Here is a 24,740-nt window from a genome sequence, read left to right on the forward strand (position 1 = left end):
TAAAAGATCCTATACACGTCCACTATACACAAAACACCAATAATAGTTCCTTGACAATAGACCATCTTCGAATTCTCACGGCTGGACTGGATCTAGCATGGAATGGAGGCTAATGCGGGCAAATCTTTTCAAATGCAAATTGATTTGCCCGCATTAGCCTCCATTTCATGCTAGATCCAGTCCAACCGTTAGAATACGAAACTGGCCTATTGGATTTTTTAACATTAAGTTAAGCCGCTGTTACGCATTGTACCGTGTAACACGATCGGTTTCGTGAAACTCTTTTTAAAATTTGAACTTCCGTTGCGAGAGACGTTTCATGAAAAATATAGCCGCTTTCTACTTCTGCAACGTTCGCAGCAATGGCAGTGGTGAAAAAACAGGACATTCACCGTGTAACACCACTTCGTGAAACTGACCTCCCTCGGTCTTGTTACGCTACGCTGCGTAAGCTAATCAGTAACTGGCTAAGGTCACGGAAGAACATTTCGAGACCAGTTTCAACGTGCCCTAATGAGTTTCGACCTTTTTATGTTGCACGGTGCAACGCCTGCTGAAACTTTTTTTTGCAGCGCCGTTGCACATACGTTTCAGCTAAACGTTTTAACGTGTAACAGCGGCTTTGACGTATTCTCTGCTCCTCAGTTGTCAGCCTCACTATGATCCTCTATAGTAACGCATAAGCTACATCTCATTTCTCAGATTGCCATGATGTCTTGAAGCAGTGGTTCTAACTCTTTCTTCCAAAAAAAGCGACGAGGAATGGCATTCGGAGGGAATATGCAAAAACGATGGAAGAACAATTCTGCTACATATAAATTTAATTTAAACTAATAAACATGATTTGCAGGTTACGTGGGATAAAATAAGGATTTGTATTCGTTTTTTCTTCAGAGTTTCAAGGACATGCGTTTTGTACATTGGTGAATTTGGGCTATTTTGCCAGGCATTTTGATTGACCAGATGAAACCGGAAGAGTGAAATTTCCCTTTTAATGCGCCGTGGTGAAAATTTGATATGTCTGGGCTCATATGGAGGCACTTTTCTCCAAATGATGATCAACGTTATGCAAAAATACCTCTTAGAAACAGGGAAAGTTCACTTCAATTCGTGGTCCATCGATCAAAAGAACTCAAGTCTGCATCCCACCTGTCACTCAAATTAACGGCAAGGGTTGAAAGTTTTGCAAAACGGCTATGTATGAGTTCCTTTCTGCCCCCAAAGCGCCCGTTTTTATCAATAGGGAGTTTAAGAAACGACGACGGCTACAGCAACGACAACGCAATAAAGCAGTAATATTTAACAATTATTCGCCAAAGGCGAGGTCACTATCGGTGAATAAAACTAACCGAGACGAAGTCGAGGTTTTTATTCACCGATATTCACCGAGCCTAAGGTGAATAATTGTTTTAGTATAATTACATAGGTCATTACTTGAAAATATGATACTCTAAAACCATTAATTTCTTCGTCTGGCATGTCGACAAAACAGCTTGCGGCCATTTTGAAAAAAAAAAACCGCGTAGGTGATTATCGCGTAATAACCACTTCGAGTGCAAACCAATCAGCGCAGAGAACTTTCAATAATCAACTATGTAATTGTACTAACATTGGTTAAAAGCAGTAATATTATTGGTTAAAAGAAACAAAGTGATCGTGATGCACGTACCGTACGCATTTTTGTAAGCTTCTCTCCCGTACTCCTCAAAACTTGAAAATGTCCTATTTTAAGGTTTTGAGGACAATGTGGTCACATCGCAGTGAATTTTTCATTCATTCTCTTTACTTCAAATCCGCCCGTACCAATTCACTTATTGGATACTTCGCCCATAACGTACAACATAAACAACATGGAGTAGCCGTGAAATACTTTAAATGCCTCAATATTTTGAGGTGACGTTTTCGTCGCCATAGCCGTCGTGGTTTCTTAGGCCCGTTTTAAACGTCGAACTTTTCATGTGCCAAATCTAATGCAAATGAGAAAAATCTATTGTTTTTGCTTATTTGCATTAGATTCGGCACATGAAAAGTTCGACGTTTGAAACGGGCCGTAAACTCCCTATTACTGGTAGTGTTGGCTGATGTTTCTTTTGCATTCACTGACCTTGATAGCAAGATGTGTTCTCCCGCAGTCAATTGCCTTAGAAGCGATCTCTGAGTACGATATCCCAGGAGTCTCTCCAAGCTTAGAGTTGATGGCGCGAGCGATCTCTTCATCATCAACGTTGGCTTGCTGAACCTGTTAAGCAAGAAAAACGAGTTTGAGAGGAGGATTGTTTTAAACAAAAAGCAGCATTTCCCAGCACCAAACAACGGGCTCTAGCACGCATGTCTGTGGAGAAAAAGCATGAAACACAGTATGGTTTATTTTCTGTTGGATTCCAAGTATTGTTACTTCTGGATGGTGCTGGGAGTCTATGAAAGCCCAACGATCTACTCTTGCAATAATTCAAGCTTTGCGAAAACATTGCATCAGAAAATACCTCTTCGGCTAGAAGATACACAAAAAAAGCCACCCTGCAAGCAGAGCCTTTCTTAACTCGACGAGAAAGAAAGGACTCTGCAGAAATCATGTTACGTCTTTATTGAGTATGCACAAACCGTTGCTTGGAGACAGTCTCAAACCCAGGCCAAGTCTGAATCGCACTCCTAGACGCCATATTGATTTTCGTACTGGAGGCTCGATTTTGACCTTCGCCTTGTTGAAAATATGATGCGCGCACTGCCTAAACCGGTTTGATCGGAGTGACGAGCCCTGAAACTGACCTGCGGCGACTTAAAAGACTTGACACGATTTCTGCAGAGCCTTCCTTTCTCGCTCTCTGCCGAGTTTTAGAAAGGCTCTGCTCGCAGGGTGGGATAACGCGTCCCCTCAAATAAAAAGATATCTGATAAGCTGGTTTCTATTTGGCAACGGCGCGAAAGAATGACTGAAAAATCAGAGTCCAAGGAAAGTTCAAAAACTCATGGGGATAGGTTCCTAGGTCCTTCACTGACAAAGGGCCAGACTTGCCTGATGGAGCCAGGAAAATTTGAAAACGAATCTGAAGAAATCAAATCACTTTAATGTTCAGTATATTCTGCCTGTTCTCCGAAAAAGTCCAGTAGCTTAAGAGACGCAATCCTTGACCAAATCGCACAGCATGCAATATCAGGCTTAGCCTTACCTTATAGCAAGCCCAATGTCCAAGAATTCGACTTGCTCCCTCCCCTTTGGGAATCTTGAGGTAATCACAAATCCGGATGGCCAGACAGTAGTGTCGCCTTAGCACCAGTCTGAAAGGGAGAAGACAAGTATACTAACGAGAATTCAACCAAATTAGGCGGTCGTCTTAATGAGTTTTGCCATTAAAGCGACATTACACATTCCCTGCAAGCAGAGGTCTCTCTTCTTTTCGCGTTCGCTGGGCTGACGATTTCGAGAAAAGACACCTCTGCCATGAGTCGAAACTCACTTTGATCCAACCGCCGTCCACGACCTTGAAAGGCACTGTTCCAAACGGATGCCACGTGACATGACATGTTTGCTGACTGTGACTTGGGCCCGCTCTGTCTCGCGCATTCCTTTACAGTAATTCCGCTTTCTTAAGTGTGCCCGTACAACTTGTGAAGTATCACGTCGCTAAGTAACCGCCGCGCATGCTCAACACAGTGAGTTTCCACCCACGGCAGAAGTCTCTTTTATCGTACTCCTCAGCTCAGCAACGCATAAGAAAAGAGATCTCTGCAAGTAGGGAAAGTTACACAATGAAAGCAGTGCTCAAAATTAGCGGTCGTCCGACAAGAAAGTTTACCTAACGACCAGTTTCTTGAAAAATGAAAGCATGGTTGCCCGAAAAAAAAAAAAAAACAAACCAGCCAAAAGAAAAAAGGACTACTTATAAGCAGCATCCTTCATATTTCCCGGTTTTCTATTGTCAATGCTAGTAGTGGTGAGGTTAATAATTAATTTTCCGCAGCTGAGTATTTTCCTGAGTTTTGAATATCTCTAGCTTTTGCAAAACATTGTCAGATAGCAAACTACGAGATACCCAGGAACACAATAAGGACTATAGGGTATTTAAGCCCTATAGCCATTGACTGCATCTCAGCACGACGGGCATTTAATAAACGTAGGGGGTTCCTACCGGGCAAACAATAGCTTTTCCTTAAATTTCGAGCTGAGAACTGCAAAGTAACATTTTATCCAAAATGCTTCGCAAAATTTCAGTTGGAGAAAAGATTACCTAGTAAGCGACAAATCGTACAAAAAAGTAGAATTTGACTCTACCTTGACTCTAAACTTGACACAACAATTGCAATCGGCAAATTTCAATAGAATTCTCATTGAATTTAAGCCAACAAACTAGGTAGCTTAAGGGACTTGACAATGAGCCAATGAGGAGTCGCTTAGGGTTATTCAAATCGGAAATACAACAGGCGTGATATTTTTATTATTTAATCTTTCCCGTAAAAACACGGATATTTTTAAGTCGCTCAACGACGTCTGCAAACATACCACTCCCAGGAATGTTAAGCGAGACAACGGCTGTCGTGAAAACGCAGCCCGTGTTACCATAGAGAGATAAGAGGCGCTTGATTTGCACGGCGTAACGAATAGAGCATTTTCAAATGACGTCAAGGCAGCAACTATGTTGGTGCCCCAAAACAAAGAAATGCTGCCACATTGCTGTCCTTATGAGGATAAACACGGCTATTGAAAACTTGAGCGAAAAAACGCTTCACATCCTGCGGTATATGCACTTCTTTCTGTTAGTTAACAACAGAGCAAATAGCCAAAAAAAAAAAAAGTGATCTTCAGTGTTATTTTCAAAGCGAATCCTTGTAATGGGTAAAATTTTGATAACACGAAGAAAACCAAAAAAGAAGGCATTTAATTAAAGGCAAAGTTGTCGAGCAGCCCAAATTGTTTTCTGACTTGAATTTTCACACAAGTCTGAAGGCAATCGCTCCAGAAAAGGAAACCTTTATTCATAAAAAATAGTCTTTAAAGCAGATGAAATCATGTTTTCCAATCAAATTTGTGTCAGAAAAAAGAACTAGAATTGCTAATTTTCACTTTCAAATTTCCCGATCTTGAGTAATTATGACGGTTGCTTTATTGTTCTTACACAGTGCTTTTTGAAAACAACAATAAACGGTTCTAAAATTAATTTATTTGGGGAAAAAACGCTCTCATCGATAAAAATTCATATAAATTTGATTGTATAAAAACCATTTTATGTAGCTTTACAGGTTAATTTCGTTGGAGAATAAATTGGGGAAAAAGGCTCAGTTGGTGAGCAACTTTCAATGTAAACAACTCACCGATCGATCAAGGTTTTCATCGTAAGCTTTTCCAATCTGAAAAAAATCCGTCAAGGTCTTCACAATACAAGAATTGATTATTCTCCTCTCAGACGTATCTATCAAGGTCTTCACCTTTGGAGAGAGAGTGTGGTCCAGGAGCCAGGGAACTAGATTTTCATATGACTGCTGTCACCTCAAAATATAACTTGGCTCTATCATAAGTCTTTCGCGATTATTCAGTCTCGTTCATCACGTCCTACAATATGGGCGAAGTATCCTAAACATTAATTGGTACGAGCGGTTTCAGAGTGAAAAGGGAAAATGAAAGATTCTCTGTTGCACGCTTACGTTGTCGTCAAAACCTCAAATTTGGTGATTTCACGTCGTCTTTATGCAGAGGATCGCAAACATACTTGCTAAAATCCGTGCTGCACGATTTATGCTCTTTTAACCAATGATATTCTTGTTTTGTGGCGTTGCCGTAGTCGTAGCCGTCGTCGTTTCTTAAACTCCCTCACTGAAACCCACCGCGTTGTAAATAGCACAGCTTTACGTCATGTCAGCAGGGATTGTCTGTACTCATTTTCAAAGTACTTTATAATCATCCCTTTTTGATTATTTAATTAAGAGGAAGGACTTTGAAGAAGCTTCGTTGTTAAGCGCACTTCCATTAGAATGCGGTTTCATCGAACCAGTTCATAACTATAAGAGGTGAGCCCCCCGTTACAGCGAATGACGAAAGGTTAGCACTCACAAACCTTTCGTGCGGTGTTTAATTTACTATTTATCTACGCGTTTGATCAAACCTATTTTCCGTCTTTCACTCTCTACCGAAACAGCACTATTGTTAACAAACTAACTCCCTCAATTCAAAAGACCTTTTTCGCTTGTACATCTTTGTTTTCCCAATACAAATCATGTGATAATACTCAGGAGATTTGGTCCTTTCTTTTGTTCATTAAAAAGAGTACATGCAGACATATTCATGCTTGCATGCACTCTTTTTAATGAGCAAAACAAAGAACCAATTCTCCCGAGTATTATCACATGATTTGTATTGGGAAAACAAAATGTACAAGCGAAAATTCGGCACATGTAAAATGCCACGTTTAAAACGGGCCTTCGAGCCAAAAGAAGCAATTTTGAGTGTCACACGTTATTACATCTCTCAGATAGTACGCGCGCTGTGATTGGCTGATTTGGCGGGCCGTATTCTACAGTACAGCCCGCTGTATACGGCCCGCTAAAATTTGAAACTTTGATGAAACATTCTCCAGCAAGCTTTTCGTATTGTTCATTTTACGTAAACCTGTAGAACTGTTTCAATCTTGCAAGCAACTATTTTAAAAAGCCAAGAAGATTTATTCGTTTTTCGGATTTTGACGCGTAATCGTTGTAGCAGTTGAACCTTCCGCTTGACTTAAACTCATTTTCTTTCCCGCACTCCTGATTGCCTCGGAGATATAATAAATATCTCACTAATTGCATTTTCTCGATCCTCGTTTTTTCCCGTTGATTTATGACCGCAGCGCGAAGCGAACTTAGTATACAGTACGGACCTCGGAGCTTCGTTAGTAAGAGGTTCTAGATTCTCGGTGTAAAGATATCGCGGTAATTCTTACTTCAAGCTATTAACCAATCAGAGACAAGATCAAAGCCAAAGGCGACTCTCGTGCTCCCAAATAAGGCAATAAAGGATACTGTCCGTATGTGAGTGGTATGCCGACTGTGAAGTCTCGAACAGCGTTCAGCACTCGCAGATTTCGACACATTGACACAAACGCATGAGGAGCCATGTCAGTCAGAAAACTCTTGCCAAATGATGCAGCCTGTACGGAGAACAAAAAAGAAATACATGATACGCAAATTTAGGGAATTGAATGCCCTTTTTTTGGTCAGTCCCAGTTTAGTCTTATTAACTTCCTAGAAACTAAAAAAACAATTTTTTTGTAGCCTGATAAAGTGGAGTGTTTGGGCTGCATTGGACAAGCGATGAATGCATAAATCGTATATTCTGCTGTGCCGCCATGTTGAGTGTAAGAGGACTGAATGATTTCAGTGGAGGAAATAACATGTTACTCTTCATCTGCAGCTCGCATCATGTTGCGTTTCCAAACGGAGAAGTTGGGTGTACGAGTGTTCGTACACCACGACACCGTGACGTTTTCCCTGGGCATTCTTATTTTGGACACAAGCATTGATATTTAGTAAAACTCGGTGAAAGCAAAAGCACTAAGGAAAGGAAGTTGACTGTTGCAGTCCGATTTTTTTTTTTTAAGTGATAATGGCTATAGAATCTGAGTTACTATGGAAACATCATAGACAGTTTACTCACTCGCAAAAGGCTCCTCTGTATCGCAGGCTCATATTCCCCCGCAGCTGCATGAATGCATTGCTGGACAGCTTCAGGAAGGCGTTCTTTGATCATGCGTATGTATTCCTCTGCTCTTGCACTTTTTTTCTGTTTTCAAAAACGTGACAACATCAAATCAACTCAAGCAAAAATTCGACTAAGTGGCAAGAAAAGGGAATTTGGTGTGGTTGTTCGTGTGTTCAGCTTCGGTTGAAACACCCTTTTGGTTGCAAAGAGCTGAAAAAAAAAGTGTTGCTTGTATTATGACATCTGCAAATGCAAGCAATTTTCAAGCCTACTAGAAGAAGGAAGATAAACCCGGGTAGCATTTCCACAACTCTTGCTCATAATTCACACGACTGACCAAAGGCCACGTTTCCCTAAACCTTACTCATAAAACAACCACTGTTCTCAAAATTTCTAGTGCTGAGATATTCTCCCCTTCAAGTTTCGATTTTGAAGCGCATGTGATTGTTTGCAATTTTTGTTATTTCAGTCGATGTTTTCCAGTTCCTAGTTCTCTTTGAAGGAAAGGTTATGACGATTATGTTATTACAGATTTTGCGACGTTTTGCCCTTTGCTTGTAAAACCCCCTGTTTGTGTTGTAGCTGGCTGAAAACTCTAAAGATGGGTAAACTAAACATCTGCCTACTGCACTTTTCCTTCGCATTTATTCATTGAAACGTCCTTCGGAAATAGTTGCATTTGCGAGACCCCAAATTTCGAAATTTTCTGGGGAAGCATGCTCTCCCTGCTTTGGAGCGCTCGAAACATTCTTCTTCAAACCTCATGCTATATACGCTCCTGGCATGGTGAGTTCACTCGCCTCAAATTCCTTGGAAGCATCAAACAGCATAGCGCCAGGCTCCATGGATCCAATCTTGAACACCTGCTCCACAGCAGCTTGAAAAGTTAAAGCAAAGAGCAAAGTGCTTTGAATGAATGAATGAATGAATGAATGAATGAATGAATGAATGAATGAATGAATGAATGAATGAATGAACTTTTATTCAAGTGTCAAGTGTTAAAGTTCGTTCGCTCGTTCATTCAAATCAAATTGTAACCTTTGGAGCATGGGTGAGAAACACTGATACCCAAACCAAAATGTTTTTGTACATCGGTGCATAAGGGGGTTTAAGAAATGATTATAAGAGTAGGGTTAAGATGGGAATTGAAAAGACGTGCAACACCAGATGCAAAACAAAAACTCGGGAGCAAAAAGACTCTTTTGAAAGGGTACAGGGCGAACGCTGCATTTCAGTTACACCGAGGAGCTTTTAAGTACCTTCACACTTGGATATGTTGTTTCATTTTTGAAATAAACTTCTAAAAGTTAACTTTTAATATGCCGTTAGAGTTGCAACACCTTTGCTCTACTCCCTATTAGACGCCACAAACTCCTTTCGTTTCGTTTCAAAACAATCTTTTTTTACGCTAGTGTGCCGGTCCAAATGCTTGCTTGTCATTCACGTAACTTGGGCACTAAAGGCGGCGTGGTGCTAAGCACAAAAATTTAGTGATATCACCTGATTTGGAAAAAAAAGATTGACAAACCAAATACTTTTCTTCCAAAGCAAACCGTTTGTAGCATTCGCTCTTCGTGAAAGTTCGTTGGAATCTCTTTCTACAAAGAAAATCCAAGCCTGTTGCTATCAAATTAAAGTGTTTTATAACTTGTAATCAACATTAACCTGGTACTCGCTGAAGTAGCTCGTGTGTCTCGTTACCAATGATCCTTACACCGTCCAGTTCCTGGACCAGATGAACTGCGCTATCCATTTGATATATGAAACAAGTCAAGTCCAATTCCTTCCCATTTACAGACCATTTTGTGTTACCCGACCCTAGTAATATTTATTAAACCGGCAATGTGGGTTGGCAAAAAAACGACATGCATGTATATTGGAGCTTCCATTCTTGTGTGCCCGCGTACGGAACTTAAAGTGCTACTATGATCAAAAAATTCACTTCCCTTTTTTCCTTCAGATTTTGAAAGCGTGTTTGCTTGATACCTGACTGGCAAAATTTTAAGCTTCGAATTTTATCCAAAGGCTGTTTGCTTTGAGTGCAAGTTTTGGATTTCACGGTCCGCCATTACTTACTTTCAAGACTGACCGATTGGACCTCAGAGGGTTGGATCGAGGATAAGATTACGTCAAGACTCACTAGCTTAAAATTGCAGCGTGTAAACGCAGCTTATTATACATGCAAAACACGAGTTTACAAGTCTGAAAGCTCGAAACTCCCGTGCTGCATATTAATTTAGGCGCGGCAACACGCATTGCAGTTTTAAACTAGTCAGTCTTTGACGTCATCTTATCCTCGATCCAGCTCTCTCAAGATTTATTACAGTTAGTAATGAAGGACCATTAATTAGGAAAATTTCTCTCAAAATAAATAGTTTTCCTTTTTAAATGAACGCTTAAAACTTCGGTCTCTGGAATTGATTTTTGTTCATAGTAGCACTTTAACAATTCAAATGAATACAACAGTGTTAAGAAACCGTCGAAGTGGATGCACCCAGGTGACTATTCAAAAACCGCGGGGGATGCGGGAGAGTTGAATTTTGCTTCACTGAAGACATCTAGTTGGTGATGAGAATCGGACTTGAACCCTGAGCATGCGCATTCAAATCCAACACCACGACCCATCGCTTACGCCCAGACATGCAAGTAATTACATGCACAACCGATTCTGATATCCAACACAAGTGTCATGTCATGCAAGTCTACACTTTGCCTACCTATTTCCAACAAGAAGGTATGTGTTAGGGTTAGCTTTATTTTAAGGATACGGTAAATTCAAGCCCGGTTTACACTACAGAAAATTTTTGGCACGGCTCCTGTGAAATTGGCACGGGTGCCAAAAAGGAGCACAGCAAACTTTGTTTACATTACACCATTTTTACCGTACCAAAAATACCATACCAAAATTTTTGGGCTAACGTAACTTCTCATGGAGCCAGGCGCAGCTCAACTATAATGAAGAACGTCCTAACCGTGCCTATTTTTCAGCACCCGTACCATTTTCACCCGTGCTCGGACTACCTCGCCGAAGGTCCCAGCACGGGTAAAAATTTTGGTTCGGCATGGCAGGTTGTTTACACGGCAAATTTTATCCGAGCCGAACCTTTTTTTTTAGGACCCTTGCCAATTTCACCCGAACCGTGCCAAAAATTTTCTGTAGTGTAAACCGGGCTTCAGTTGTTTATCGTTCTTCGAGGAGGAGGAGGAGAGTGTGGGGGAAACTTCGTAACGCCTATTAAAATAAGCGTTCATCACCCAAGGCACTCACTCTGTATGCCGGGTGAAAAACATGCATGTTGATGTGATCTTTGAGTAACGATAAATGAAATAATACCAAAGGATATCTTACGGTGTCCTTAGTTGGTCCCACAACATCTATATAATCCTCCCAGTAACAGATAACAGCTCCCATTGCACACCTGTGTAATAAAATAGGAAGATTGGGTGTTATCAAACGAGTTGATAAAGGTCGAATTGCCACCGTGAAAGATTTGGAAGCTGACGTTTCGAGCGTTAGCCCTTCTTCAGAAAGCCTGCGAGAAACGGGCGAGAAACGACTGCCGGAAATACGTCTGCGTTCGCGGGCTATTCGACAGATCAAACAGAGGAATTGTGGGTGTCGTTGGTTTTTATGCGGATGTGGAAGGAAAGACCTTAAATAACGATGACCACGACCAGGTTTTCTGAGCCCGTGAGACTGAGCACCCCCAGCAAACCATTGTTTTAACGAAAACCGCTGGTCAGCAACCTGGTTCTGGTCATTGCTGTCTAAGGTCTTCCGTGTGGAAGAGCAAATGCCATTTATTGCATAACCTGCAGACTATGTAAGAAGACCTACATAGGCGAAACAGGGAGAAGATTGGCAGACCACAAATGCATCCAAACCAATTGCGTGCCATTTTTATCTTCCCAATCACTCCCACCACAACATGACAATTTGCAGCCTATCTCAGTTTACACCACGGGAACACAGAAAGCCGCAAGAATCTGGAACAAAAATTCATCTTTCAACTAGGTATACTCTATCCTAACGGAATCAATGAACGCCTCTCATTCCATTAATTTATTCACAAATTCATGTTACCATATTTCCACCAATGGCAAAGCTCTTCCACACCCGCATAAAACCCAACAACACCCACAGTTCCCTCTATTCCCTCTGAGGCTAAAGCTCGAAACGTCAGCTTTCCAAATCTTTCACGGTGGTAATTCGACGTTTATTTGGTGTTTGATAACACCAAATTTTCCTGTTTTACTCTCCCACCGACGCAGCACCACAGTTTCTTTAGAAACTAGAAATTTGTGCAATTAAATGATTACCACTGACATATAAAATGAACGTTTCTTAAATAGACATGATATGAACTTTTCTCAGAATGAAATTCGGACTGAATTCTCAGACAATTACAAGGGCCTAAAATCTGCCCTTCTTACTTGCTTGGATCCCCATACGAGACGGCAAATTCATGGATAGGGCGCAGTCATGTTTCAGGAACAGAGCGTTTTTATGCCGGCAAAAGACCTAAAAGCTTTCCAAGAATGGCACGCCAGAGGGGGCTTATCTCGCAATTTCGGACACATGTTGGAGGGGTAGAGGGTGAGTTTCTTTACAGCCATGAAACTTTTCGGCCTTTTTTCTGGTATGAAAATAAATTCTCTGTATTTTCAAAATTAAAAGGATGGCGTTCCAAATTTCGTCAACTAATGGCCACCACAGTGTAGCTCCCACGAGTCTCCAACAGCATCCGAACTAGTAATCAATAAGTCGTCGGTTCGACTGCTGCGGAAGGAGCACTCGGATTTTTCCGAGTATCCCCGAGTCCTGGCTCCCACGAGTCTCTTATAGCATCCGAAGTAGTAATCGGAAGTTCGTGGGTTCGACTTCTGCGAAGAAGGGCTCAGATTTTTTTCCGAGTATCCCCAAGTCCTAGCTCCCACGAGACTTCTATAGCACCCGAACTAGTAATCGGAAGTTTGTGGCTTCGACTCCTGCAAAGAAGCACTCGGATTTTTTCCGAGTGTCCCCGAGTCCTAGCTCCCAGACGTCTCCTGTAGCATCCAAACTGGTAATTGAAAGGTCGTAGGTTCGACTCCTCCAAACGGGAGCACTCGGATTCTTCCCGAGTATCCCCGAGTCAACATCGAAAATAATGCGTCCTCATCTCTTCCAACAACATTCACCTTCATTAGAATGTCAAAACCCGTGAACCTTTAAGAATAATAAACTATGTTGGCTGTTTTTTTTTTTTTTTTTAATTTCAAAAAGATATCGAAAAGTTTGAGAACCAAATACCGTCAGCTTATTTTAAAAAGCTGGCCCCCAATTGTTGCGTCTGAGACTAAAGACCATTCAAGTATACGCTTACCATGCAAGCTGTTTGGGTCTGGATGGACAAGCAGTGTTGAACTCACAGTACACTTTCTGAAGCAAAGAGAAAGGAAAAGAGCATTTTTCGACGGGAACTCTCGCATAATGTCACAGGGACATGCCTTAATTAAGTTTGCTCTTCCATGCAGGTCGTTTATCTAGGTTCTCCTTAGGCACAAAACAACCCAGGAGGTATTGTGGCTTAAAGGGTAGAGCACAGAAGTCAGTGTTACTCAGTGTTACAGAGATTGTGAGTTCATTGAACCCTGTATGAGACTCTGATTTTACAGTTGTACTTTCGCCCGTTGCCAAGCAACTACTGAAGGTTGTAATCTTCCTAATGTTAGCATTAGATCATTCAACATCAATAGGTGCATTAACACAGTATCCTCTGGCAAACAGTGTTTGTTGTTTCGATTAAAACATGGCTGCTGCTCATGTGAGTGACCAGGCTCTATTGAGATGTATCAATCGAGCAACGAAACGTGCGATCGAAGAAGAACGCGTCCTATAATTTTGTTCAGATTGGGTGATTGTGTGGTCTTGCCAAAGGAAATTGAGATTTTTCTCTGTAAGGGACACCAAAATAGCCGCCAAGAATATTCTTTTGTTGTTTGCAGGGGCACCCATGCGCGGATTAGGCTTAGTTTTCTAGCTTGGAATCCCACCGAAACACACAGGCTAAGCAACTGTCGAACGCACTTCAATAATTCGAGATTACTACTAGTTTAAAGGAATGGACATGTATGGCGGTTCAGAAATATCCCAACAGATATGTCCAAAAATGCCCTTCTCCCCCTACTTCAAAGATCCACCCTTGATCATACTTTCCTTTCATCTATTATCTGCGTTTCCTACCATTTATCTCGTCCCAAGTGTTGGCTTTACTATCGTTCCAGAGGCCTCGGTCAGCGGCAAAAATGTCTATGTGAATATCAAAGTGCACGTCACCTGTAAGTCGGCTGATCCTATCCACAATAGTCCAGTATCAGTAAACATTGCCAGGTACTCGTAGTTATGAGATATCGCCATCTCTATTATAGATGTCACCGGACCTCCTTCATGGAACGTTACGTTCTGGAAAACATGCAAGTTGTCAAATTTCTCCCTTGCTTCGAATAGGCTTTACGCACGAGGAGGCTATAGATCTTAAGAAGAAGTTGCTAAATGACATAGAAAGAACCTCGAGTTGATAACTTTAGGCGTGAGGTTCAGTTGGACAAAACAAACGTTTTTAGGCACATGGGATTCGAGCAGCTGCCCCAGTATATTTCTTTCTGCTTTTCCTTTTTGACTAAAACGTTAAAGTGCTCCCCCCCCCCCACCCCACCCATGTGACCAAAAAAATCAATTCTTATTTTTCTCTGGATTTCAAAACTATGTTAACCAAACACTAAGCGACCAAAGTTTTAAGCCTTGATTTCAAAAAGACACCTGTTTATTTTAACTGACTTAAAGATCTTGAGAGAGCTGAATCGAGGAGAAAATGACGTCAAAGGCTCAGTAGTTTAAGAATGCAATGCGTGTGTACGCCGCAGAAATATGCAGCACGGGAGTTTTGGGCTTTCAGACTTTTAAATTTGCGTTTTGCTTATATAATAAGTTGCATTCACACGCTGAAATTTTAAGCTAGTGAGCCTTTGACGTCACTTTTCACTGGCTACAACCCTCTAAGATGCAATCAGCCAGTTTTGAACACGAGCAATGGCGAACCGTGAAACACAAGACTTAAACTGAAAGTAAAAGGCCTTTGGATAAAAATCAAAGCTCAAAATTTTGGCTATCAGATGTTAAGCAAACGCACTTTGAAAAACTGAAGAATAAAAGGAAGTGATTTTTTTATCACAGGGGCACTTAAATTTACTGTCAACCTTCAGGGGTGTCTTTCGGAAAATTGCTCTTGTTCGCGTCGTTATATGCCACTGGAAAGGTAATGAAATGTAGTATTTGAAAATGTCTTTAACTTTCACGTTTTTTTTAGTTTCTGAAAGCGAGCACAAGCCCTCAAACGCGAAACTGATCTTGTCTGGTCCGCTGAATTAACAACCCTTGCGTTAACACGGACATCCAAACAAACTGCACTAAATCACTCAGGAGATAATAAGCTAACAAAGTGTGTGAGGCTTAACCACATTCTAATTAGTTCTTGAGAAAATCCATTGCAAAGTTGGCCAATATAATTTTTTCGTCCGCACGCCACGTACTTGGACGACACGGGAAAACTATTTACAATTTTGAAAAAGCCTCAAACACTTTGTTAGCTTATTATCTCGTGAGTAGTGCAGTTTGTTTGATGTCCGTGTTAACGGAAGTGTTATCAATTCAGCGTAGCAGACAACGTCATGTTCGCGTTTGAGCGCTTGCGCTCGCTTTCTGAAATATAAGCGTGAAAGTTCAAGGCATTTTCAATTGTACTACATTTTATTAGCTTTCCAGTGGTATATAGCTTCCTCCAGTAGGAACTTTACGATCTACGACGGCGACGTTGACGAAAAGGTCAACTCAAAATATAACTTTACACTATCGTAAGTTTCTCGCGGTTAGGCCATCTCGTTCGCGTCGTACCGTAGGGGCGAAGTATCCCAAAAATAAATTGGTACGAGCGGTTTCAGAGTAAAAATAGAGAATAGGCCATTTTACAGTTGTTAGCTCAGTGACCTAGCCTATGAATGGCTGCGAGGCTGCCGATGACCTTGTATTGATAAAGACCTCGCTACTTTTATCATGTAAATTGTGCTGTTGTAATTCTAATTAGTCTACATTAGCATTAGAAAAGCAGCAGGTTCACCGCCAGCCTCACTTCCATTCTTAGGCCGGGTAACTGAGCTACAACTGTAAAAAGGCCGGTGTATTATAGATTCACATTTGTACGCTCGCGTTGTCGTCAAATCTCATCACACGAACTTGTGCTAAAATGCGTGCCGCACGTGCAGCGCGATTACTTTTCCTCTTTTTGGCCAATAATATGTTAAACATGCTTTAACTGTTACATTGTCTGGATACTCTCTCCCGCAATTGGATAATTCCAGCAAACTGGTGACCTTTGTCTAACCTTTCACAATTGCAGTGGCTCTCATTGTTCAGAATGATTCCTGACTAACCTGCATACTGCACTGACCCTTGTCCGTGAGGTACAATAAATTATCAATTGCTATCAATAATGACGAGCCCCTGTCGTATGGCAAAATGACCCAGCTGCTGGGCGGGGCATCCAAACCTTTAAAGTACAAAAGACAAGGATCGTGTGTATGATAACTTCCCTTAAGTGAAACTGGTTTTTATACCTGAGCTCCTCGTGTACTATACTAACTGGGGAGACTGAAAATCATCAAACCACACCAACTAAAGTAGACCTAGACGGAGAATGATGTTGGGTTTTGTCCAAAAGTCGGGTAGCGAGAAACTTAACCAAATTTAGATAGAAAGGCGATTAGGGAGGGTAGAAAATGTCGGCGGATCGACTCTGTCCGATCGATTCGAGACGGGTTGTCGACCCGACTCGAAACGAGTCAACCCTTCTTTCCAAAAGTCGGGTCGAGAGGCAAATGTAGGACGAACGGTGAATAGGGAGACTCAGGTTCCATCATTGGTTCAGGTTCCATCATTTGCGCTTGCAAGCAAAAACAATTGAGGTCGTATAAGACACGACGTGGGTCAACCCGATTTCGCTGATACAGATACTGACATTGTCGTGTTTATGGTTTAAGAACGACGAAGGATTTATATATTGGGGTGCACGGGAAGGTTTTATATTGGGGTACAGGGATGGCGCAGTGGTGAGAGAACTCGCCTCCCACCAATGTGGCCCGGGTTCCATTCCCAAACTCGGCGTCATATGTAGTTGGGTTTGTTGGTTCTCTACGCTGCACCGCGAGGTTTTTCTGCGGGTACTCCGGGTACTCTCCTTGATTTGCTTTCATTGTTAATTTCAGTTTACAGTGTCCCCAATTAGTGATCCAGCACTAGAACGACTAGACACAAATAAAGTTCCACTCCTCTTCTTCTCCCTCTCCTCTCCTTTCCAATTTTTTCTATTGGTTTCTTACGTATCCAGGTAGACCCAACTCGGATCGACTCGACCCGACTTGGATGGTTCGGAAACTGTAATGTTTGTGTGCCTGCTTTAAGGACGGTGCCTACTAATTAACGATATTTTTGCCCCGGTGTGTGATTAAGCAGGAACTGTGGATCTTAACAAGTGTTATTAAAATCCAAAAAGAAAATTGGGGGTAACCACGCATTTTTCAAAGATAATTCATGAATAATATTTGTAAAAAGCTTTAAAATACAAAGCAATGTATGGCGTTCTTTCTCAAATTAAAACTTAATTATCTCTCAAAAATGCATGGTTACCCCCAATTTTCTTTTTGGATACCAAGAGTACTTACTAAGATCTACTTTCTCCGGATAGTTTTAAACCGCGCAAAAATATCCCTGTATTAGTAAGCATCACCGATAGGAAATCCGAGTATCTCAAGATGCGCAGAGCGTATGCGCAATAACAATAGTAGGCACCGTCCTTAAGAACTAGGAAGGTTCACATTATTTCTTTCAATTTTGGACGACCTGACTTCCGGTGACGGGTCGAATCCGCGGTCGGCTCGGATCGAGAGGGGTTTGAATCAAGGTCTAGGAGAGTAATGACAAGAGAACGCTGCTTGGTACGGGCTTTGTTAATGATATCAGCCATTTGAGAAGTATGCTCAAAAGTTCCTGAGAGACCAGGTGTAAAACCTTTTTGAATTTCATGTTCAATATAATTATTAGCGGCAAGGAAGTTGAAAATGACATTACGAAGGCACGAGGTAAAAACCTTTAAGGGCACAGATTGCAGAATAATTGGACGAAAGTTGGCACGGTCATTAACGTTTTCTTTCTTGTGGATGAGGATTGTGCAGGCTTTCTTCCATTAGCTTGGAACAAATCCAATTGACCAAGCTGTGCGGATAATTTTAGATAAATAATAATAATAATAATACTAATAATAATAATAATAATAATGACGGAAAGAAATATCTAATTTACAGGAATGTGCATGAGTGATTAATGAGACGGAATGATTGAATGTGTTAGGGTCATCGGTATCAATTGAAAATAGACTGTGGTAAACTGTTCCATTGAGGGATAGTTCTGGGTAGAAGGATAAGCGATGAGACGAAGTACTGGTACAGAGGGGGATGAAGCTATTATTATGGGAATGTCGGGATCTACGTGTCATGGGTCGGAGGTATTTGGAGGCGTTAATTGGAACGTGTCCACTGTGGATCTTGTACAAGAGAGAGAGTTTTTCTTCCGCTCCTTTTTTCTAGTGACCTCCAGCCAAGGTCCTGGAGCATGTTTGAGACGCTAGAGGTATTGTGATACCTCTTTAGAGTCCACCTAGCGACCCGCCTTTGTACCATTTCGATCTTGTGGGCGCCGTTATTTTCTACGCCTGGTCTAAGGTTCCAAATTGCTGCACCGTATTCGATCTGACGGCGTACAAACCCCACGTATGCCTTCTCACGCAAACCACTCCCTATGCGTGTGTTACCTTTGTCACCTTACGACCTGACTTCCGGTGAGACAGATCCAGGCCGACCCGACTCGGAAGGAGACGAAGTCGACCCGGCTCAGATGGTATAGAAATTTTCATGTTTGTGTGCCTGCTTTAAGAACGAGGAATGCTTATTACTTTGTCTTTCGTGCGACCTGACACGACCCGTTTTTGCCAAGACGGCTCGACTGGACCCGATTCGGGTCGTCTAGGACATAGACGATCCGACTCAGATTGGGTGAACTGGACATGGATGAGTAGAGAGCCAACAAAGCCAATCCACGAGACACCAAGCTTGGGAATTGCATCTACGGAACATCATTGTACGGCAAGAATACGCAACACTGGGGCAAAAGAGAGAACGCTAAGCTCTCTAGCAATGTTGCATGAAGGATTACTCTAAATATATGTTGGTTGAGTTTGATGGGTTTTATTTTCTGCTGTGTTGTTTTTTTCCTTTTCTCGGGTCCCCCAGTTTTTCCCTGTTCCACAAAAAAGCAACAGTTGATTTGAATTTTCAGATGATTTTATTTGCAGTGTCCTAATAATCAGTGTTGGAGCCTCGGTACATCAATTAACTTTTCAATGGATATTGCAATTATAATAATTAATTAATTAATTAATTATCATCGTCCCCACCATCATCATCATGCCTTTTAAAGCCTGTTCCCTTACCTGGAGGATCATAGAATCGTCGACTTCCAACTTCCTCCACACTGCTGGTGACGTAAAAATGATAACTTCCAGTTAAGATAGCTATGCCAGTTCTTCCAGCAAAGTTGTAAATTTTACAATCAATAACCTTTGACTCTTTGGCATCCTGCAATTGGTCAAAGGTAACCATTGACAAAGGTACTTATAAACATGTAATCTGAGACAAGAAAATCGAAAGAAATTCAAGTCAACCACTTCAAAAGGCCTCCAATTTTCGCCTATGAGTTAGCTGTTCACTTGCCTGCACTATTAAACTTTTGGTGGATCATATTCACTTCAGAAAGGGGAAAATACCATGGCTAAAAAGTTTCTATTCTTCATTGCTATATTATTATTTTTGATTTCCTCTGGGAACGACAGTGTTTAAAGGAAAAACACTCCATTCCTATCTTTGGAAGATAGAAAAGTGATCCTCGCACATTAAACTGGACAATAATAATTTTTCTTAATTGTCACTCGAAAAATTCATTCAGCTTTAATGAGGTGCAAACCCAAGAGCTCTGCGATGCTGGTGCAATGCTCTACCAACTGAGCTATGAAGACACTCCCAGTTGCAGCCGCCTGAATTTTCAGGTGTCTACAAAGTGACAATGGGTGCTTTCCGAGATCATATCTGCCTCCTCTTCAAAGCGAGTCTGAGTGTGAAGTTTTCGTGACGGTAATTAGTTCTACTTTACATATGAATGAATACTAGTTTTCGCAAGAAAACTTTCGCACTTAGACTTACTTTGAAGAGGGAGCAGACATGAACTTGGAAATGGTCTATTGCTTATTTAAATTGTTTAGTTTAGTGTGAGGATCACATCTATCTTTTGTCTACATCTATAGCCGGCACTTCAAACATGCAATCGTTGTTTCTTTCATTCGTTCCTACCTTTGTTAGAGTGGCCTTTGTATAACTAGGAAGTTAAATTTATACTGTTAACTTTAAAGGGGTTTCTATTGACAATAATAATCATGACAAAAAAACACAATCTGCAGACTTCAGGCTGTTTATCTAATGTTGTACAACCGCAATTTATGCAGTACAACCCCGCACACTTCTCCACTAATGCCAAATTAAACCACTCCATGGTGACTGTTTTCAGTCATGCTGCTCATAAACCACCAATTCTGCATTTCTCTATTATTTTATATACATGTACTCAGTCCATATTCAATATTTACAAGCAAATAATTGAGTGAGTGACCAAGCTTTTGTTTGGATATTCCTTAAATCCTCTATTACAGCCCCCTATAAAATAAGACCCCTCTCTCTAATAACTCTAATAATCCCCCCCCCCCCTCCCCCCATCTTTCTGAGGAAGAAAGAAGCTATCAACTGTTTTAGTATATACTAGTTAAGTTTATAATTTGCACCTTAATGAGAAGCCAGTTTAAGACCAGAGTTTTTCCCTAGCCAAGTTATAATGGCAATGCATAAGCACAGGATAATTAACAATTATTCGCTGAAGGTGAAGTGATTATCGGTAAATATTCAACGAGATGAAGTTGAGGTGAATATTCACCGATAATCACTGAGCCTGAAGCGAATAATTGTTTTAGTATAAATACACAGATGATTATTTCAAAAAAGAGAAAAAAACATTTCAACGTGAAATCATCTTCACTTACAGAGGCAAAACGACTACCGGCAGCCATTTTGTCCATTGAGGTGATTATCCGCTGATAATCCGAGATAGCGAGCCAGTGAGAACGCAATTTTGTATAATCACCTGTGTATTTATACTAATGATTATTATTATCATTGTTATGATAATCATTATGATTATGGTTATTATGTCAATATTATTTTTGAATTTTTGGCTTTCCAGCACATTTAAAACTGCAATATTGGATTTAGAATCAGAACAGCACAGAGCTTTGATATAATGCTGTCTTATGATACAATAATTATTACGTCAATTTCTTGGCCTTCCAACAAGATCATAAAAAGGAAACAGACCTGTCCCATTGATACAGTTTTTTTAATTGCACCATGCATGTCATAAATTGACACACTGCCATCACTAGCCATGCACAACAGGTCCTCTGTGATGGACCACCCCATCTGAACTATCGGACTTCCATCCCACTGAAATCAAGGAAAGCACATGATAATAATAAATACATCTTATTTGAAGGTTTAACATATAATACGCACAGATATTTTGTGAGTCGCACAGTATTTTTCCAAGCCGCGCAGAAGAATCATGACTGTGCATCAAAAACTCACATCTGCCCAGCAAAGAATTGTTTGGCCACTTGCTGACAATTTACTTGGAAAAAAAAATAAAGTAAAATGAAGAAAAAGAGTTTGGACAATGTGCGAGCCAGTGAGGCACGCCAGCCATTGCTGTGAGTCATGAGAGCCAAGATGGCAAGTCAACATACGAATCACCCAGTTAATGAAAGCTAACCATTTTAAAATGGGTGCTTAAGACTTAATAACAGTTTATCAGTGTTAAATTGAAATGGGTGCTCAGACTTAAATGCGAACTTTGCATGGCTCGCATGACTTGCTGGTTCGCAGATAATGTCCAGCCCCAAAGAAAAAACAATGCGTGGAAAGAGAATTAGTGGAGTTAAATTATTACTCCCCCCCTAATTTTTTTAAATCTCTGATTTTAGTAGGAAAAATAGTGCTAATGAGGTTGTGTTTGCAAGGTCTTTGGAACCTTTATGTACATCGATGATCAAGTCTTCATATGATGGGTCCCCTGTATGAAAAACCTTGGAACTCTCAAGAAAAAAAATCATACTCATATTACTAAAAAAGATTCATTAGCAGTTTTATGTGAAGCAGTTTGCTCTCTTTGAAATCCCATACAGTGGGAGAGCAAGGTCTTGAATCACTGAGCCAGTGGTTGACAATAAATTAATAATTATGATGTGCTATTACAATGACTATGGCTCCAGAAAACTAAATGTTACCTTAACTGTAGCAAGTTCTTTCCCAGCAGAAGAAAAAATGTGAATGACAGGTTTATTAATAGCTGACCCTTGGACTCTAACAAACTGCTTGTCATCTCGCATTAGAGCTGCAAGTTTGCAAAATAATACCACACATTGGAATAAGAATAACTCATTTCATCATTTAAATGTATAAACAAACAACTAGAAAGTTCAACAGCTTTCATTATAATGTGCCTCACAGTACATTAGCACAAGTTGGCCACAATGAACACAATTCTAACCTGATGGGCTATTGTATATTAGTTAAAATCCAACTAGTGGTCTATTATCAATGCTGCGTTCTGATTGGTTGAGCTACTAGTAGGCTATTTGTTATAGCCCACTAGAAGCAAATAGCGCCGGCTTTGAAAACCAAAACAACAATTAAAGTATAGCTTTAACTAGCGAAAGATGTTTTGTCTCAATATTTTTTTGACCAACTAGTTGGATTTTACTAAAACAATTATTCTAAAACAATTATTCCTCTCATTTGGCCTTCGGCCTCGTGGGCTATTGACTCAGAACCCATTCGGGCTCGAGGAATAATTGTTAAGTAGTCAAGAAATGAGTGATTTTAAGCATGCTCCCTCCGCTCCTGTGAAAATTTAGTAAGCTATAGTTTATGGCATTAATGGCCTGTTCTGGGCAGAGCGGCTCGGCACTCAATGAACAATATCACAGTCGTCAAGTGAAACATCTTCACCTCTGAGGGCTTGAAACAACTTAAGGCAGAGTTCTTCTGTTTGGTCAGAAAATTTATGTTCTGTTACTGACTGAGTGAAATCATCTAGCAATGGATAGAGTAAAATCTGTAAGTGGAGGCTTTAGGAGTGAAACGGTTATCACAAATTTTGCATTACATTGTTACATTCATGTGTCATTGCCAAATATTCTTTATGCCTTGGACATTTATTTTGAATTCATGAACTTTAACCCTTTGTCACCAGAAAGTGAGACTTACAGGTTTCACCGTCTAATGCCAGATGATTTTACTCGTCAATTAGGGGCGGTTTGAATAGGTAATCACATGAGACCGAGTACTATTAAGGATTACCGTAATTGCACGAGTGTTTTGGAAATTTTCCAAAACACAAGTGCAATTAATCCTTTATAGTACGAGGACTCATGCGATTACTTGTTTATCAATAAAGGGTAAGCCCTCTCTTGATTACCAAAAATACCCTCTGTCTCAGCCAATCAGCGCTCAGTAATTTTGCCCTTTATTGATAAAGGTGAGTAAGGTAATGTTGACACCTATTACGAGTGACCCCTTAAAAACTTCTTTTTTTTTTCTATCTTTATTAACCCATTTACGCCTAAAATGCCCTAGGGTGCCCCCAACTGATGAGTAAAACTGACTGGTGTTAGACAGAGTAAACAATCATTAAGTGTCACTCTCTGGGGTCAGTGGGTCAAACATACCTATAGGACCTCCAAATGCTGCTGAACTTACAACAAATTTAGACAGATCCACGGCATCTTGCCAGGCCATGCTATAAAGCTCCACTTTTCTGCAGAGACAAAAATGATGGTTATTTCGGATCCTCAAATCTCAATCAAATGCTTTATTTTCAAAAATGCAAAATGATGTTGATGGTAACAAAAACGGATTTAGACTGAACTATTTAAGCCTCTTCGTCAACATAAAGTTGGTTCATAGGTTTATTAATAATATTATTTATTTGCACAGGTTTTGTAGGAGGATGGAAGGTGAAATACAAATTTAATGGAATCTGGGTCCCTTTCAAGGTACAGTAACAGGAAGCTCACACAAGGACAAAGATGACAGCGACGAGACCATTTCATATTTCATACCCATTTTATTCCTGGAATGGTGAGACAAACATTTTATGCTAAATGACTTTGAAAAATCGCTCAAACCGAAAATAGCACCCTTCATCTTACCTCGACTTGCTTTTGTATGCACACTCATGCATAGTCTCCAATATTATACTACAAAGCAAACTACTTCAAACTCTTTTTGAAAGTCATCATGACATGTTTATTTCCACGAGAATTTTCCTATTTAATGATCCACCACTTTTTTATGTTTTTTAAAGCCTTGAGAGAGAGCTGGATCGAGGAAAAAATGGCATCAAAGACTCATTAGTCTTGCCTGTGTGCGTGTCTGCATGACTGTGTCCAGCTGAATTAATATACAGCACCGGCCACTTTCAGGCTTTCAGACTTTTAAACTTGTGTTTTACATATATAATAAGCTGAAATTTTAAGCTAGTGAGTAAATGATGTCACCTTTCCCTTGATCCAACCCTCAGTTTTGAACATGAGTAAAATAAAAATGGCTGACCGGAAGTAAAAAATAAAAAAAACATCAAAAGCTCAAATTTTTGCCAGTCTGGTGTTAAAAGAAAATTTATGATAATATTATGCTGGGGATGGACTGAGTTTCCTCATTTTGTTACAGTGTTAAGATTGATTGGGTCGTTTCTACATCTATCAAGGAAAATCAACTTCAGGTGTAGTTATCATTGAGCTTAAGCAACAAAAACAATGTCCAC

At 40.5% G+C, this 24,740-nt stretch overlaps 1 protein-coding gene across 1 annotated transcript in view; it reads right to left on the bottom strand.

Moving 5' to 3' along the window:
* LOC137968303 (vacuolar protein sorting-associated protein 16 homolog) overlaps positions 1–24,740 on the bottom strand; it is a 60,524-nt gene that overhangs the window by 35,081 nt on the left and 703 nt on the right. The window contains exons 2-16 of the mRNA XM_068814906.1: positions 23,644–23,732; positions 22,201–22,307; positions 21,233–21,361; positions 19,249–19,393; positions 16,139–16,254; positions 13,989–14,114; positions 13,036–13,091; positions 11,009–11,088; positions 9,335–9,424; positions 8,470–8,546; positions 7,625–7,750; positions 6,991–7,118; positions 5,308–5,343; positions 3,168–3,276; positions 2,105–2,239 (exon numbers count right to left, since the gene is read on the bottom strand). Coding sequence (XP_068671007.1) covers positions 2,105–2,239; positions 3,168–3,276; positions 5,308–5,343; positions 6,991–7,118; positions 7,625–7,750; positions 8,470–8,546; positions 9,335–9,424; positions 11,009–11,088; positions 13,036–13,091; positions 13,989–14,114; positions 16,139–16,254; positions 19,249–19,393; positions 21,233–21,361; positions 22,201–22,307; positions 23,644–23,732 — 1,549 coding nt within the window. The remainder of the gene's footprint in view (positions 1–2,104; positions 2,240–3,167; positions 3,277–5,307; positions 5,344–6,990; positions 7,119–7,624; positions 7,751–8,469; positions 8,547–9,334; positions 9,425–11,008; positions 11,089–13,035; positions 13,092–13,988; positions 14,115–16,138; positions 16,255–19,248; positions 19,394–21,232; positions 21,362–22,200; positions 22,308–23,643; positions 23,733–24,740) is intronic.

The sequence above is a fragment of the Montipora foliosa genome, chromosome 8, assembly GCF_036669935.1.
Source record: "Montipora foliosa isolate CH-2021 chromosome 8, ASM3666993v2, whole genome shotgun sequence".
In the NCBI taxonomy this organism is placed as follows: Eukaryota; Metazoa; Cnidaria; class Anthozoa; order Scleractinia; family Acroporidae; genus Montipora; species Montipora foliosa.